The following is a 13740-nucleotide window of genomic DNA, read 5'->3' as shown; positions in this document are numbered from 1 at the left end:
GATCTCAGCATCTGTAACATTCAGTGAGCTAAGCACAACAGGCACCATGCAGACGTCTGATACATCGCCATGTGCTCTGCCCGGAGATTACGGTACACTTGTAGCTGAAAGGGAAATTAATTCATCTTTCTTAAAGGAAACTGTATTATTAACGGCGAGAATATTCATCCTTTTCTAGAACATGAGGGAGAAAAACCAAGGCAATGCACGGCCAATCTTTCTAAAAGGAACAGTTCAGTGTAAAAATAAAAACTGTGCAAAATAAAAAATGTTTCTAATATAGTTAGTTGGCAAAAAATGTAATGTATAAAGGCTGGAGTGACCAGAATGCAACTTCCTGCTTTTCAGTTCTTTAACTCTGAGTTAGTCAGTGACTTTAAGGGGAGCCACATGGGGCATTACTATTCAGTGTCACTGATTGATTACTGCCTGGTAACCAATCGGTGGAAGCAAGAGAGCTGAAAAGCAGGAAGTAGTGTTCTGTTCTGCTATATTAGATATCCAGTCACTTCAGCCTTTATACGTTACATTTTTGCCTAACTAACTATATTAGAAACATTTTATATTTTGCACTGTATCTACTGTACTATCTACTGTATTTATCCAGTTTTGGTTTTTATACTGAGCAATTCCTTTAAGACTTGCTTGTTTTATAATGTTCCATGAATTTTCTGTGACCCTATAGAATGTACTATATATTTAAATCAATGAGAAAACATTATTTTATGGTTTATCCCATGAAAACTTATGGTTGAGATTCAATCTGAGAAGAAAAAAAAATTCTCCAAATTCAGTTAAAATTAAATTTTTACTAGTAAAATACCAGCCAGGTAACAACCCTACTTGTAGCATTCAATGGCTTCTCTGCTGGTCAATCCCTATCCAATGAGGGAATACCTAACCCTAAAACTTGGAACAAAAATATTTCTGAAAAATCTTACAGGGCTGCCACCCTTTCAACCTTTTTTACCAGCCATTCGGAAGCAGTAACAAATGGGAGGTGTGTGATGCAAGGGGCGGGGCTCATGGTTCAGAGTAATGATGGAAAGGGCAGAGCTATGATATGATTGACAGGTAGAGGGTGGATTATGGAAAGAGAAAGGGTAAAATTGGGGAAGATTGGGGGCTTAAGTGGGTGGACCAAGGCTCAACTCTGCAGTAAAGACAGCACTCCTGATGTAAAAAAACCAAGAACACTGCTATGGTGTATCCCGAGCCTGTCACAGTTCCAGGACTGAGCTGTAGCTACTTATTAATAAGCCATAAAAATATGTACACCCCATATATGATTAACACATGTCAAAAATATACCACATTGTGACATCATCTGCAACCACCCCGCACATGTATTTCCAAAACCATGTAACATATGAATTCAGTTAAACATGTAAGAAGGCTTGCGTTCATTATGGAGATTTATAAAATGAACTGTATTTTTTACGTCTTTATGCCCATACTAAAAAGCTCATTGACTGGAGATAGAATATTGCAAAATATTATGACTTTTTTGTTCTTGTGAGGACAACTTACCCTGGTGGTCTAGTGGTGCGGCGGGGACGCCCTCCACGCCGCTCCTCTTCCCCTGAGTACCAGTGATCTAGGGCGCGTGCGGCGCACATCTTCCTTAGTTATAGGCGCATGCGCGCTGGCGTGATGTCGTCAGCGCATAATGGCGCGAAATTCAAAGGGGTATTTAAAGGGACTTCATTCATTCATTGGCCATTATAGGTTATCTCATTGTGAGTTCCTGGTGCTTCCTGTGCTATAAAGCTTCTGTTTTCTTGATATCTGATACCTGTTGTGACCCCTGCCTGTTTGTGACAATCCTGACTTCTGAAATCCTGACCCTGCCTTGTAACTGACTTCTCTATCCTGAATCCCTCCTGATTGATCTCCTGGTTTTGACCCTTGCCTGCCTGACTACTTTTATACTCTGCCTGCCTCGACCCGGCCTGATCTGAGTACTCTATTGCCTAACACCTTGTACCACGACCTTCTTACCAAAGACTCTGCTTTTCAGTTGTGCCCCTCTGCTTGTCCAGAACCCCTCGCCTTGCACCTCTCGTTATAAGACCTGGCGACATCTGAGTAGCTGAGGGCTCCTCCCGAGGCCAAAGGCGGCTGCTACAGGCAGAAGCACGAGCCGAGACCAGGGTGCTTGGCATCGGTTCCAGATTTAGGGTGCCAACCGTGACAGTTCTTCTGCGATGAAGCGATTGTTCAAACTGCACGTCATGAAGTTCCCTCACACCAGACACTAACATTTTATTTTTATAGCCCACATATTCTCCTCTCTCTGTGTCCTCTGCTCAAATGATCCATGTCATCATTAGCTCTTTTGTCAACCAATATAATCTGTCACTTCTAGAATGAACCATTTCATATATTTCTCTTTACAGATTGCAGTAAAAATCTGGATGCCATCATAACACTGCTTAAGGATAGGTCTCTGTCCACTCATGCTTTTGTTAGAATATATTCATTGATTTAGTAAGTGAAGAAAAGAGAAGTATTAAGACTTTATATGGACACAAGATTAAATAGAGGAAGGAACATGTATCTCCCACTATCATTTAAAAGACTATTAAAGGAGAACACAACATTAATCTCGGCCAGTGCCGGTTTTCTAAAAACTGCACCAGCCTGAAGTTTTTCTATCGAAGCTCATGTACTGCCCTGAGAGTTGCATGCAAAGTAGAGTGAAAGCCCAATTTACACACACCTTTTTGCTGTACTGCAAAAATGATATGCCCAGCATCACAAGTGGAAGAAGGTTGTGGTACATGAGTTTCTACAGAAATAGCTCAGTCTAGTACAGTTCCTATTTATCTATCTATACAGGATCAAAAGTCTCGGGTATCAGGTTGTCAACCAAAACAGCTTTTGGTACCTACCTGTCTACTGTCCCTCTGGGATGAAGATGATGATGAGGCACTTTTGTGCGTAGGAGTAGATATTTTGTGAGCTGGTGATATTCCTTTATCTTCTGAATTCATTTTTTAATTAGCAATAAATAATGTTAAGGTGCCAGAAAGATCATAGCAAAATTCTCTTGTATCAGACAATAAAGATGGCTCTTCCAAACAAATTAATCCATTTCATGTACGTTGTAAATGAAGAACCTAAAATCAAGAAGATATTTTTATTAGAGGGATCATATATAATGGTTTTGACTACAACGATTTACATATACAGGGAGTCCTCATGTTACATAAACCCGACTTACAAAATGTTGTCCCGAAGTTCCCAAAAATGTCTTTTTGTTATTATTAGTGATATTAAGAGGTTTTAAATAGGGCTGCACCGAATCCAGGATTCAGTTCAGGATTCAGCCTTTTTTACCAGGATTCGGATTTGGCCGAATCCTTCTGCCCAGCCGAACCGAATCCTAATTTGCATATGCAAATTAAGGGTGGGGAGGGAAATTGAGTGACTTTTTGTCACAAAACAAGGAAGTAAAAGATGTTTTCCCACCCCTAATTCGCACATGCAAATTAGGATTCGGTTCGGTATTCGGCCGAATCTTTCACGAAGGATTCGGGGGTTCACCTTATCGAAAATAGTGGATTCGGTGCATCCCTAGTTTTAAATATTAACCAGATGCATATTTTGTGATGGCTTCAAATCCTGCACAGTCATGCACAAATTACTTATTGCTTTAGGTTTTGCACGTGACTTTCACAGAGGTCTTGCAGATGCACATGCAATGATTAACCATTGTCATTAACATATTGTATTTCGACGTGAAACAGACGCCTGTGCTTATATCCATTGAGCAGGTCTGGATTGGCATTAAAAATAGGCCCCGGCATTTCAAGTACAAAGAGGTCCAAACAACCCCCTCATCGCTACCCATGTATATAGTGACTGCCTATGGCTTCTTAAAGTACTAGCCTCTCTGGCATTTGCCAGAACCCACAGATTGCCAGTCCAGGCCGGCTGTGAAGTACTTAAAGAATTAGTTTGCTTTAACACATTTATCTGACTTTATATTTTTTCCAAATTGACGCTATTTTCCGATTTTACACTATTACACTGATGACTTTATATAGAATATGAGCTACAGGCTAGGATTGTGCTTCTAAAGGAGTTACTGGTTTTCATGTATGGACTGACATCAAGCTGGGGGCATAACAGTCTAGGAAATGCCATTACAGTGAGATATTCTGTTTCATACTGTACTTTAAATGAGAAGGAAAGGCATAATTTATGGGAGGCACCATTTAGGCTCCACCCTACCAGTAATTATAATCCCTAACCTGAGGCCCTGGGAATTTGGAAATCTGGAGTTTTGCTGTACTGTGCAGCGCAGTAAAGAGGATCCATTGAGAGGAAGGAAGATGACAGTTGCGTACCCTGGACCCATGCAGTTTTAAACTATAAGGTGCTCTGGGCTGCAGACTCAGCTTAATTATTATAATCACTGGCGGTGCCTAAAAATTTGGCACACCCTAGTTTTTTCCTTCTCCTTTAAACAAATATATCTCCTACACAGAGTATAGTAAACAAGAGGCCTGTCTGTTCCTTCTGGGGACAATAAATTGCTTACATATATAAAGGTACATTGTAGTATTACTGGAAAGTATGTAAAAGTTTCTATATCCTAAAAGAAGCGCATGCCTTTTCAATCAGCATCTGTGAAAAGCAATTTGACTTGCGCTGTCACTGACTGATGACTATCCCATATAACCTTAAATCACTTCCAGTCACAAAGTGCAACATCTCTTGCCTATATCAGACACACTATCTTACAGCAAAAAGAAACTACTAGCAGTGCAAATTGGGAGCATTCTCCACCAATGTAGCTAAAGGAGAACTAAAACCTAAAAATGAATATGGCCAAAAATGGCATATTTTATATACTGAGTATGTTGCACCAGCCTAAAGTTTCTCAATAGAAGCAATGATCCAGGACTTCAAACTTGTCACAGGGGGTCACCATCTTGGAAAGTGTCTGTGACACTCACATGCTCAGTGGGCTCTGAGCAGCTGTTGAGAAGCTAAGCTTAGGGGTTGTCTCAAATTATCAAGCAGAAAATGAAGGTGGCCTGTAATATAAGCTGATGCTACAGGGCTGATTATTAAATTCTGATGCTAGTTGCACTGGTTTCTGTGCTGCCATGTAGTGATTATCTGTATTAATTACTAATCAGACTTATATTGTGACATGTATAATATGTGTGTACTGTATATTGCGAAACCATTAATATCAAAAGATATATGTCCCAAGGCTTTTCAATAGTAAAAATAAATTATTTATTTAAATTCACATTAAAAATTGGATACATACTGACCCCACATGACCCACCTTACGCGTTTCGTACCCTCCGGCACTTAGTCATAGGTGTCTCTATTAACAGCATGTTCAATCCCAGAATTTAAACCCTGGTAATCCCTCCCATTTTTAATGAAACCAATTAAGAGTCAAAAGGGATTAACCCTGTTTTCTTTTTTGCAATCCCAAAATTACCTTTATGGGGCATTTGTATCCTCTCTCTTTGTAAAATACATTGTAAATTCTAATATATTGAAGAGTAGTAGTAAATTTATTATACAGCATAGTAAACCACATAATATTAAAAAAAAATTTTTTTATAGTTATCAAAAGCATCAAACCAATTTGCAACCATTCCTTTTTCAAGTATGATAATCTATAAAAGCCGTCACTATTTTTATGAAATTTATTTCCGAAAGACTTTTCTAAAAACTAAAAGATGATCTTATTCTATCATGTTCAAATATAGCAAGTAACATCATACTGTATATTGTGAGTCAGAGTCTAAGCTCAGTAAGAGACAGCAGCACAAAGCATGAATTAGATGAGGAGCTACTGGGGCATCTTTGGAGACACAGATCTTTACTGCTAAAGGGCTGTGGTTGACTTGGACCAAAACATAATGTTCCAAAACATAATGTACAACATTTCTAGCCTACTTTTTTAGTGAAGCTTTAGTTCTCCCTTAGGCCCACAGAGAATCGTCAGAAACTGAAACCAATGCAATATCCTTGACACCCCGGGGTGTCCACAGATGCACAAATGGTCTAGCAGCAAGGTAGGCAGAAGCCAAATTGCACACCCATATTAGTGCATGCACGGTCATATCTAGGCTGTATATTTTGGGTGAACAAATATATGGAAGTCAGCAGAATATGTGAGAAGACATTGACATCTATTATTGGGTTCAATCCACTCTGGAAATAAATGACTAACACCCTGGGAAATAACATGAATAGAATATGAAAAACTTAATTGACATTCAAGGAGTAAATTCCATGGCAGTTACTTATCAAGAAATACAGTGCAAATTAGCAGGTAGGTTATTAATCTTCATACATTTTCATAATTTTAAGGTTTTGCAGTGATTTGCTTGATTAAAAAAACAGTTATCATGTGTGCATAATAATTCAGCCATTAGAATTCACATCTCATGGGGCCATTTTGATTCTGAGCAAAAGACAAATGGAATGTACATTTTATGTAAAGTTGCAAACACTGTTACATATACAGAAGGAACATAAGTTATAAGCCTTAAAGGAACTTAACCCACTGCTGAAAGTGATACTTTTGAACATCTAGCTTTCTAAAATGGGGATGGCAAACCTAATTAAAGATGCCATATCAAGGAAAAGGAATCAAGGGAGCACTCACTGTTCCATATGCCTTTTCCACTGTGCTGCCACGTGTAGAACACCCCTCGTAGCGTGAAAGTACTTATGCTCATGAGAAAAAGGCTTGGCCCACGAAACGCGTCAAGATTGTGTCTTTTGTGTACTCAGTGATTTTAAATTAATTACCAATAAAAGTGTGATTTTAGCCCCAACAGTGCTCCGTGTCATAGAAAACTAATTAAAGATGTAACAGGATTCTGAAGTAAGAATCATCCCTACCAGAACTATGTGAATCATCTCATTGTTGCCTATAATACTGAGATTACAGCCCAATTTCTGCTTGTCAATGTTGCATTATATTCAAACTTCAGAAGGCCAGATATAGTGATGTTTAGGTGCAAAGGTTAAGAAAGAATGAGTTTAAAACCTTTGGTAAAATCTGAATGAAATCAAGAAGTATAAACAGATCAGGTTAGTTCTTTCTTGGCGTATCCACTGAATTAATTGGGCAAACACTTTACTGACCAAGCTGAAATAAGGCATTAGTGTTAAATTGCTGACCTTCCTTTAATAATTTGCACCTTGTACAATGTGTACCTTGGCTGTTGCCAGAAGGTAAGGGAAGTCATCACTATGATTATAAGATGCAATAAGTCACACAGTGCTCAATATGTCCTACTTGTATATGTGGATCAAATGGTTCCTGATGACATATCTGACATAATCTAGGATCAAGCAGCATGTAATAAATCTGGGAGGTTTCTTACATACTTTCCATAAGATATCCTCTGAGCAGTTGCCATACACTCATACCACTGTGGATTCTACTTTTTATGAAATGCAAATTGCTAAGTAAGTTAATTGCATGAGGCAATACGAAGTTTATAGACTAGCCTAGAGTCAAGACATCTGATAATCCATGTGGCCCCTTTGTGGCCAATGAATATTAGGCTGAGGGTGTTTTGCAGGCTGAGAGAAGCGGATCTGCTCCCTGCCCCAGCTCTGGCTCCCTGCAAGCAGAAGCTGTACTTATCAGTGAAGATCAATTGAACTGGAGGTGGAGCAGATCTGCTTCTCTCAACCAGCAAAAAAAAAAAAGCTGAGAGCAGTGAATGCTCCGTGTGCCCTGGCCCTAACAGTTCTCAAACATTCACTTTCTGATAAGTGAGGATATTTTGTATCTTGCCTGTGGCAATTTTCTAAACTGGATGATCTGGCTGGTGTGTGGCCACATTTACTCTAAGTCTTAGGAAGCTGTAGTGCTGCAACTGATGGACAATTGCAGTCTCACTGTTTGTGACTAATGTAAATAACCATGGAACATATCCACCACCAGAAGAGATTACAGGGTCGGCGAACCCCCCTCCCAGAGCTGCTTTAGAAGGTGAAAAAGGTGATTTCAATATTCGAAGAACGGTCACAAATAGAAAATAGAAAGCAATTGGAAAAAGTCTTTATTTCTGTGGAACAATCTGAAACCAACTGAACTGAAAAAAAAAGTGTAGGAAGGTGAACAACCCCTTTAACTTCACATTTCACAGCAGCGTTGCAGGGGCTGCTATCGCCTGAGGCAGCAGCCCCAATGCTGCTCCCTCCCGCTCCACGCTCAACTTTTAGCGTCGGAGTTGGTGCCGGGGGGGGGCATCACTAGTGCAGTGCTATTGTGCTCGCTGCACTCGAAGAGCCGAATTTCTGTGTTAAACAACATAAATTCAGTTCTTAAAGTTATGAGAGGCAGCTTTTTGCTGCCCCTGGTAACTGGCCACTCCATTGCGTCTAAGGCAAAGGTCTCACCTTGCCTCATTGCAGCAGCGGCCCTGATACCAGGTGCCATCATCGGAGGGGTACTGCTTCCAGGTACAGGGGGACCCTTGAGATTTGCATTTGGGCATGGGTGCGGCAGATCAGGGCATGATGAGGGGCATTTTTTTCATAGGGGCCCAAATTTACTTGGCAGGGTGTACCACCAATGGGACCCAGGTGATTGTGGGCTAATACTTGAGCCCCCTAGGGGTGGGCCTTAATAGCTTAGTATTATAGGACAGCTCTGCCCGCCGTAACAGACTTACTGGTCTCTTTGGGCCAAAAATAAAGTTTTTATCCTTCTAAGACCCACTATGTCAAATTTGCAGGATTAAAAAAAGGTTATATTTCTGCCTTGTTGATTTTGGTCCCCAACTCATTTATTAGTTGCTTTTATAATTCTCAAGCATTGCAAATCTTAACACACACCTGCTGATAATGCTCAGCATGTCCAAAGTCTCCATTTTCACTTGTGTAGATCACAGTCAATCACAAGAGGGAGTGTGAGGGAACATGGAAATGTAATTTCTCTGTTTATAACCCTGCTGAAGAACCTGCTGTACTTTACTACTGTCCCCAGGCTAAGTGACCTCTGCAAAATCCATGTACTAGCCTAAGCCACGTCAGTAGAGGAATTATTGCTCCAGCCAAGTCTTTCCTCTGTTTCCAGCTGCAGATGTCTAGTCATTTATATGAAGTTTATTTCCAGCTTGGGCAGACACAGCTGCAGACAACTTCCCATCTTTCCCACAGCTGGGCTCGAATAAGAGCCAAAACCTTCAGTGTTCAGGGGGAGTCAGGCATTAGTTGCTATTTGCAGTCAGACATTAAAGGGATACTGTCATGGGAAAAAAACATTTTTTTCAAAATGAATCGGTTAATAGTGCTGCTCCAGCAGAATTCTGTGCTGAAATCCATTTATCAAAAGAGCAAACAGATTTTTTTATATTCAATTTTGAAATCTGACATGGGGCTAGACATATTGTCAATTTCCCAGCTGCCCCAAGTCATGTGACTGGTGCTCTGATAAACTTCAATCACTCTTTACTGCTGTACTGCAAGTTGGAGTGATATCATCCCCCTCCCTTCCCCCCCCCCAGCAGCCAAACAAAAGAACAATGGGAAGGTAACCAGATAACAGCTCCCTAACACAAGATAACAGCTGCCTGGTAGATCTAAGAACAACACTCAATAGTAAAAACCCATGTCCCACTGAGACACATTCAGTTACATTGAGAAGGAAAAACAGCAGCCTGCCAGAAAGCATTTCTCTCCTAAAGTGCAGGCACGAGTCACATGACCAGGGGCAGCTGGGAAATTGACAAAATGTCTAGCCCCATGTTAGATTTCAAAATTGAATACAGATTTACTAAGCTTGAGTGAGGGTTAGAATTTAAGAAAGTTAAAATTATGAAGTACATTTTTGGGTACTTCGACCATCGAATAGGCTATATTCGACTTCGATTCGAACGTTTTCGAAGTAAAAATCGTTCGACTATTCGAACATTCGATAATTGAAGTAATGTCTCTTTAAAAAAAACTTCGACTTCATACTTCGCCAAATTAAAGCTAACGAAGTGCAATGTTAGCCTATGGGGACCTTCCAGAGCAAGTTTTTTTTTGGTCGAATAAAAATCCTTCGATCCTTCGATCATTCGCTAAAGATCGTTAGAATCGATTTTTATTCAACCGCAGGATTGCCAAATTTGTTGAAAAAACTTTGAATTCGATATTCGAATTCAAAGTTTTTTAATTCGATGGTCGAATTTCGAAGTTTTTCGTACTTCGAAATTCGACCCTTGATAAATCTGCCCCTAATACTATATAAATGGCATGAAGAAACAGCAGTTTTGAATTCATAAATAGCAATACCTAGATAACACCATATACAAATTTCTTTATCCCTCTGTGCTGCAGGGATTTGAATTTGGTTATATGATGAAGAGTTTACACTGACAATTACTGTGCAACGAAAAAGAGCAGTCATAAACACATGCCACGGCTTTCATTTTACTGTTTTTATTTTTTAAAGTCATCATATCCACCCTTAAAACAATTGTTTTTATAACCTTGGGACCACCGAAGTTGCTAGACTACAATTACCAGCATCCTTTAACATATAATTTATCATTAATGAATGCTGGGAGTTACGGTTGTGAGGACCCAAGACTGGTTGTCGAATACATGTATAAACAAACCCAGTTTATACACTCTACTCTCTTCTGTATTGGTGCTTTATAAATAGGAAGCATTACAAATTACAAATGGTTTGCCTGCAGCAACCCCAGAAGAGGATTCCAATTAGTGATGTGTGGGCTGGTCCAGCTCTAGGAAAGCACTGGGATGATTAGAGTGGTATTAGGATATTCACATGCTACAATTACAGCGTGGGTATGAAATGTGCTTTTTGCAGTTCACACAAATAGGGAACTATATTAAGATTTGACTTTGACAGGGTACAAATACCGTTTTTGACAAACAGTAGTGGAAAAAAGGAACAGAGGCATCTGGTGCAGTATTTCAGGAAGGTGGGTTTAGGTAAGTTCCTTAATAACTGTAAATGTTTTACTAAAGGCAAATCTTCATCAGGTAATTACACAAACCTTTACGGCTGGGTGTTTATTAGAATACACTACACTGATCAGAGAAAATAAAATTAAATACATCCAATGCATCAATCCAGAAAAGAAAAAAAAAATCTCAGAAAAAGAACTCATGCAGCACTTATGCACTTTGTTACTGTTTGCCTCATATTTATAACACAGATAGCAAAAGTAACAACACCACGTATCTATGACCACTAGAGGTGCCATAATAATGTGAATTATACCTCAGCTGAGGTACATCAGCTTCTACTCATGATTATACTTGTATGCTCTCTGCTCACTGTAAGCACTGAGATTATACTACAAAGGAAGATTCAGGCTGGTAGCTGCTTGGAGAATAAGGTCTACATGATATTATTGTCCTTGGTAAATGGTCATTGTGATCTCATAAGCAATACCCACATTAGGTTGACCACTCATGCACTGAGGTTTTAAAACTTTGGGTAGTATAGCAGCCAAATGTACAATGGTCTGTTCATGTAACGTCTTCCAAAAGTATTAGTTTGACCAATCAGTCAATACAAATTTGTACAAATAAATGCCCAGGGGACAACTATTCAGTCTATGTATGCACATTACTTGCATAAATGTCTCCATTAATATACATTGACATACATATATACCCCCTAACTATGGTTGGCACCTAGCCAGAATTTTACTGACCTAGCTGGTAAAATACCAGCCAAGACCTGGGCCAGCACTGAAAATTTACCTGCAACAAAATTAATATAAGGATAAAAAGCAGGGGTTGCAAGAGATAGCTATCTATAGGGAAAGGTCTGCCCAGTACAATAGTTTATGTCGCATATTCTGTTATACTCAAGGAAAAAACAATTAATGAAGAGTGTTAAACTGACCACACATAAGAAGATCTAGGCTACATAGGAAGATCTACTGTACAACAAAATCTGAGAATGCTTTAAACAGCTAGTGAATTACTAAATCAAATCCATCCAAGTGTTGCTATTATTTGATTCCACAGTAAAGGCATAATGGGTGATATTGCAGAGATGTGAACTGTTGATGCAAAACCCAAGGGGTGGTTATAGGGGTGGCTAGTCTTTTTCTTCCCAGGGTTCCAGCTTTCTATGGATTGGGGCATTAGTGTGAATTAGTACAGAATCTCACAGAATGGATGAGCACATATTTAGCATCTTAGAAACCAGTAGGATCATCTAAATGTTACTTAGATAATACTTAAAACATCTTGATATATCTGTAAGCCATCTATGAGTGGTGAGTAAACTTATATTAAGGGATACTAGATTTGTAATCTCTAGGACTATACTGTCCTATACAGCATCCTATACAGCTGATTAATGTACCATATTTTGGGGGTCCTTTTGAAAAAACTTAAATCAACAGTGAAGGGCCAATCCAATCCCTTGGTTTCGAGTCATGCGGGTTATTTTAATACATTTGTTATATTGTATCTAACGTCGGTAGGGGAAAAAAGGCAAAATCTTATTACATAGAATACAAGTAACATATAAGTAACATGGTACCATCGTCAAGCTGAAACTCTTTATGATACTGAGAGATAGAGAAACTTTGTAGAAAATGAATCATCATTGTGTTTTTTTCTCATAGGTTTGAGAAATTAATTTGGGAAAGAAGCGATCAACTGGGTCAGTAAGTCCTTCTCACGGCCTGCTAATTTGCACAGATGGGAAGGTGTATTATGTAATTAGTCAAATTAGTGCAAAACCAGAATGCCCTTGCCGAATGTAAGAGCATATCATCCACCGCATCTTTTAGTCCTCATTAATGGATCCAAATATCAGAGAACAGCAATCCAATGAATCTGCATTTCGACATCATTTTGATAGATGCTAAAAACATTAACGCCAACCTAGCCAAACATTTAAACACTTCAAAGTGCAGCTAAATACAATGAACCTACCATGGATGAGAATGCATAAATGTTGCAATGATTTTTTTTTTTACAATTAGAAAGTGTTGTCTACCAATTCTAAAGCTGCCATAAAGAAGAGGCCCCACTGAACATATCAGTGGGGCTCCATATCACCGCTTAAAACAGTACCCTCAGGCTACAGAAAATGTAAGTATCCTGTTAACACTTAAAAAAAGCTTCCTCCGAGATAAGTATTATTCCCAATTCAGTTAGAAGGTGTTACTTTCTGGCTGGCCCCCATGTCTCACTTGTTGATGAAAAGATGCACACTTTTTCTCATAAAAATTCATCCTGCTTTGAATCAAGTTGTTTGTCATGATTATGGTAAATACACAGCTTTTTTTGTGTGTCAAGCTGGAATTTTATATTCTGAATCATTTTGTAGGACAGTATCTGATTTACAGATGATTCAAGGAAACGGGTTAAATGATTCCAAAGCTTTTCATTAATAAGGGATGCTATTATGACAACATTATAGGCATTATATAGACCAGTGATTAGGGTTGCCACCTTTTCCTAATTTTTTACCAGCTGGTGGGGGCGGGAAAATAAAGGGGTGGAGTGTGACATCAAAAGGTGCGGGCCGTGACATAAAGGGGGCAGGACTGCGGTGCAGAGATTTCAAGACAGAGAACAAAACTTACGTTTCCAGGGGATTGGGGGCAGGCCGAGGGGTCTTTTTAAGGTTATTACAAATTTACCGGCAGCTTCATTGCCAGTAAATTTGTAATACAGGTCCTGGCCTTGGCTAGGCCGGTAAAATATCGGCTGGGTGGCAGCCCTACCAGTGATCCCCAACCAGTAGCT

At 39.4% G+C, this 13740-nt stretch overlaps 1 protein-coding gene across 3 annotated transcripts in view; it reads right to left on the bottom strand.

Annotated features, from left to right (window-relative positions):
- Nucleotides 1-13740, bottom strand: part of osbpl6.S (oxysterol binding protein like 6 S homeolog) — a 98403-nt gene that overhangs the window by 60962 nt on the left and 23701 nt on the right. For all 3 annotated transcript variants that reach the window (XM_018238894.2, XM_041579227.1, XM_041579228.1), the window contains exon 2: nt 2895-3122. In XM_018238894.2, coding sequence (XP_018094383.1) covers nt 2895-2996 — 102 coding nt within the window. In that variant the 5' untranslated portion in view covers nt 2997-3122. The remainder of the gene's footprint in view (nt 1-2894; nt 3123-13740) is intronic.

The sequence above is a fragment of the Xenopus laevis genome, chromosome 9_10S (assembly GCF_017654675.1).
Source record: "Xenopus laevis strain J_2021 chromosome 9_10S, Xenopus_laevis_v10.1, whole genome shotgun sequence".
Taxonomy (NCBI): domain Eukaryota; kingdom Metazoa; phylum Chordata; class Amphibia; order Anura; family Pipidae; genus Xenopus; species Xenopus laevis.
This window is presented reverse-complemented; position numbering and strand designations above follow the sequence as displayed.